The sequence below is a fragment of the Sinocyclocheilus anshuiensis genome, unplaced genomic scaffold (genome assembly GCF_001515605.1).
Source record: "Sinocyclocheilus anshuiensis isolate Anshui unplaced genomic scaffold, SAMN03320099.WGS_v1.1 scaffold261, whole genome shotgun sequence".
Lineage (NCBI taxonomy): Eukaryota > Metazoa > Chordata > Actinopteri > Cypriniformes > Cyprinidae > Sinocyclocheilus > Sinocyclocheilus anshuiensis.
Genome location: NW_015536515.1, coordinates 2,983 through 7,986, shown reverse-complemented (window position 1 = coordinate 7,986; position 5,004 = coordinate 2,983). Strand labels below are relative to the sequence as shown.

At 33.6% G+C, this 5,004-nt stretch overlaps 1 protein-coding gene across 1 annotated transcript; it reads right to left on the bottom strand.

Annotated features, from left to right (window-relative positions):
- Positions 1-3,120: 3,120 nt before the first annotated feature.
- On the bottom strand, positions 3,121-4,401 carry LOC107693067 (cell division cycle 5-like protein). Its single transcript, XM_016492316.1, has 2 exons — positions 4,121-4,401; positions 3,121-3,661 (listed from the first exon to the last, which is right to left on the bottom strand). Exons 1-2 carry the CDS (start codon positions 4,316-4,318, stop codon positions 3,557-3,559), a joined length of 303 nt encoding a protein of 100 aa, XP_016347802.1. The 5' UTR covers positions 4,319-4,401; the 3' UTR covers positions 3,121-3,556.
- Positions 4,402-5,004: the final 603 nt, after the last annotated feature.

Here is a 5,004-nt window from a genome sequence, read left to right as displayed (position 1 = left end):
TATTTTCTAAGTCATAATTATGAAATAGAATCATTTTATAATCATATAGTCATAATTATGATATACAAAGTCAAAATGTACATAAAAAGTAGAATTTTTGTTATAATTATTACTTTTTTGTCATAATTATTGCTTAATATCTCATTTGCCGTTATATCTCATAATTTTGACATCTTGTAATCATTGTGACTGTTTATCTCATAATTACATCTTTGTATCTCATAATTGTTTTGTCATAATTTCAACTTTTTACATAATAATAATGACTGTTTATGTCATAATATAACAAACAACATATAAAATATATAAGACGGTAGATATTATTATTATTATATTTTTATAATAAGCATTTATGATGATTATTGTTTGTTTGTTAAGTCATAATTATGAAATAAAAAGTACATTTTTGTCATTATTATTATGACATTTATGTCACAATTATTACTTTTTATGTCAAAATTATTAGTACTTTTATTAGTAGTAGTATGTCATTTTGCTCTTAGTATGTTGTTTTATCTCATAATCTTTTTGTCATAATCTTGACCTTTTATGTCATAATTAATGTCATAATTTTGACTTTTCTTTCTCATATTTTACTTTTTAAAACATTTCACACATTTTTACGTAATTTTGACTTGCGACCAAAAGTCGTGATTTTTGACCAAAACATGATTTTTTTTCTTTAAAAAAAGTATTAAAAAATTATATTATTAAATATTAAATTAAATAATAATAAAAAAATAATATTCATAATATAATACATATTGTTATTATTATTATTTGTTTGTTTGTTTATGGAAGCACATTTCCTCCCAGAAAAAAAATCATAATTATGATATATAAAGTAGAAATTGTGAGCTACCAAAGTCATAATTATGAGGTAAATTGACAGTCAATTGACATAAAAATTAAAACATGACAAAAAGTTTGTTTTGGTCATAACTGAGTTTGTATTTCCTAATTTCAACTGTCATCATTTTGACTTTTTCTAATAATTATGACTTTTTATCTCAAAATATCTCATAATTGTTTTTTTTTTGCCATAATTTAACTTCATATCATCTTGTCGTACCGATATTGAACATGAAGGATGCGATGAAATAATTGAGCGTTACATTCAGCAAACCCTCATCAGAGTATTTCTCATCTGGTGACCCGGCCCTCGCTCTCATCAAACCCTCTCAAATCACACTATAACTGAAGAGCACACATGCAGAGTCAGATGCAGGGCTTCTGTGACACTTGGATGTGATAAACGCTGTTTCTGCGGGTCACGGCGCTGGCACAGAAAAAGCCCAGCTCTCATTCAGCTGTGACATATTTGGACGTTTGGAAGTGAAGCAGCAAAACGAGCCTTTAAATCCATCTTACTCTCCTGCAAATTACAGCTCTGCATTTTTAATTTCCTATGCATCATGCAATGCTATTCAGCAGCGTCCAAACCAAACACGGCCATCGCTTGCTCCACCGTATACTGACGAACCAACTATCCTGACCTTCACTGAGACGCTTAAAACGTCAAGAGTGAAACAGATCCATCTCTGTAGACAAAGAATAAAAACGCAGTGTTTGAAATCATGAGGAATTACACTGATAATGCAGAAATAAGTAGCCATTCATTCCTGAACAAAAGCAGTACAGTGTAATTTAAATGCATTGGATTTTTCAATGTCACCATATGCAATATGTTTCAATTTAGACGCAGAAGACTCATATAGCTATAGATGTGATTATGGTGGAAGATGTTTTGGATTTGGTTTTGGACTCTTGGAGCCAGACTTGGTCATGAAAAGGAGCTTTCTAAACAAAAGAGTGTATTTGTTCATCTTCTTTCAATTTATTTCTTTTCCAGCTCGAGAAGGAAATGTCCGATTCAGAGTAAGTCATTCTGGCAAACATGTGCTCATGGCCTCATTTGTCCATTTCTGATGCTTGTTTTGGTCTTGTTTTTGAAGGTCAGCCTTTGATGGTTTTATAAGAAACATGACAGTCTAGCGGTGTCCGTTTTTTGTATGCAACGTAACATGGGTTCAAACCCGGATTATTTTAGAGCTAGACCTGCATTTAGCCCTGTATATATATATATATATATATATATATAAGCTAATATTTTGTAAATATTTTTTTCTAATATTTTACTTTATTTTTTTGAAAAATGTATTTGTATTTTTTTTATGAAATTATGCAAATGCACCTTCCAAAAAAAAAAAACATCCAAAAATGTACAAAAAACCTGAAGAATTAAATCATATATATCCATTTAAACATCTTGTGTGAAAATGCCTTTGTTCAGCTGATCATGTGATCAAAAGCACTTCAGATTCAGATATTTTTTAAAGGTATAGTTCACCCAAAAATAAAAATTGTCATTAATTACTCACCCTCATTTCGTTCCAAACCCGTTCATCTTTGGAACATAAATTAAGATCTTTTTGATCTTTTGCAATTTTGTTTTATTAAAAAATACATCAGCTACGCTTTTAAAGTGATTCTTATTGGACACTTCAACTAAAGAGTTTAAACTAAAATGTAAATACCAGCACATGCTTTGAAGTGCTTTATTGAGGTAAAGATGGTTGGAAATACTCATATGGCACTGAACCAGAAAAACAATGGTTTCTGTGCTCGCCACACAGAACTACATTTATTAAAAGCGTTTGAAAACAATGGCATTCAGACAAACGCTGCGTCTCACAGACATCTGATAGCGTTGTGTCGTTTCCACACAGAACTTTCCAATCACACCACTTTCATTCAGACCAGTTCACTTCCAAAACAACTCAAAGTGTTCGAGATTTTTCAATCTTGTCGAACAATGGGACTTTAAAGTGAAGAAATGTTGGATTGCATGAAGTGATCATGAAGTGCATGGAGTTCACGGCCCCTCAAGAGCAGAAGACCACAGTCACAGTTCATTGTTGATTCTTTCATTTCAGCAAAACCAGCCACTTATTAAGAGATCCTGAACTGAGCATGAAACATCAGCACCTGTTTATCAAATATAAACCAAAACAAGTATTTGGACACATAAATGTGTGAATGTGATTCAATTATAAATATATATATAAAATAGTACTTGTAACCACATAAACAGACAAAAAATTATATGGGTGTGTGTTAATTTTTTATATTTTGTGTCCAATCATTCATTCACAAAACAGACATTCAAAGCTAAGATTAACTGCTGCTGCTTTTTATTTTGTAAATGATGTACATTTTCAATGCAAGTCATTATTCCAATTTACACCTGAAAAGGAGCATCTCATATTCAGCACAAACCTAAAAATGGCTTGACATGGGAAAATCCATACCGCAAAACAGACGATATTTACACTTACAAGGTCAATATGAAAAACATTAAAAACAAAATTCTGTGTGAATGAAATCCCGGCGGTTCTTGTGAACAGCAACAGAAACACAAAGTCAACATTAAGAAACTGAAAGCAGTTGATTACAGCAGAAACACGGGGATCCAGACAGTAAAGCATGCTGAAGCGGGATGAGCACATAAACAGCACTACAGGAGGTGCAGAGATGTTTGGGATATATGTCTTGTTCAAAACTTCTGCGAGAGCGTCTGTTTCTCCAGCAGCAGGTCAGCGAATCTCTGCTGCAGCTCTTTTTCTCTGTCCTGCTGTCTCTGGACGTCCTCTCTCAGGGCCTGGACAGGAACAACAAAGTGTTGATATAGTATAAGTGATATAGTATAAACATGTAATGTAGTAACAGACAGAAATGAGGACTAGACACAGACAGAAATGAGGACTAGACAGATAGATAGAGTTAAGCCTGTGTTATACTTTCCGCATGAGCAATCCGGACGCGTACACTTCCGAAAGCATACGCTGATGGTCCGCTCCGCGGACGTGTTCCATACATGCGTAGTAGATCGGCTTGAACAATAAACAAACATGTGAACAAAGAATTGCCCAGAGTTATTGCACATCTGGCTGTCTTTATATTGTTTTATCGATGGATTGTACAGGTTCGAGTAGCAACGGGCTTCTTCACACAGCCTGCGCATGCGCAGTAGCCTACTGACCGCGCAAAATGGGAGGCACGCGGATGTCCGCGCGGACGCGGAAAGTATAACACAGGCTTTAGAGTTAAAGCTGTTCACCTCTTGTCTGCGTGGAATGGCGTGGTCTTCCTGTTTCTTCAGCTCCTGGAAGGTGTGGAGCTCCATGTTGGCCTGTTCCACCTGATCCCAGAGTTCACTGAGCTGTTTGAGCAGACCCATGGACCGCGACTGATAGCCACCCAGCAGAATCTTCATCTTCTTCTCCATCTTCGCCGCACGCTTGGCCTCTGTGGTCATGTGACCTCTGTTGATCTGTCATCAACACATGAAGTGAGAGAAACCGTTACAAATGCAATCACAATGATTTTACAATGACATTACGTGTGGTTTATTCACTCCTAAATCAGTCTGAACTACCTGTTGCTCGATACCATTTTTGTTTGATCACTTGTGCTTTAATATGAAACCTTTTTTTTGCACTGATGCCAGACTAATTTAAATATATAAGAGAAAATAAGTTAAAAGATAAAATATAAATAAATTTAAATAAAACCCTCTTAAAAAATGAAAAGTAAATGTAAACATTAGGAAAAACAAAAATAAATGTAAACATTTTACAATATAAACTTAGAGAAAAAAAAAATTATATATATACATATATAAATAATTTATGTATTTTTTTTATCTTAAAAAATACAAGTTAATTCCAAGAAAAAATGTAAAGGATAAAAGAATCTAATAAAAATGAAATATAAAAATAACTAATATGCAACATGTAATCTTTGCTCAGTTTAAACATTTCATTACAGCTCTTGTTCTTGTTGCGATGGGAGGTCTGAGAAAAACCAGGATTCAATTTTGCCTTCAGACACTGGCACCATGAAATATCGAAACCATCGCAAATGTAAACTATTTTCAGACGTTCAATTTTGCAATAATGTGTGACATGCAAAAAAAGCAGTGAATTCTACAAAGTTATGAGA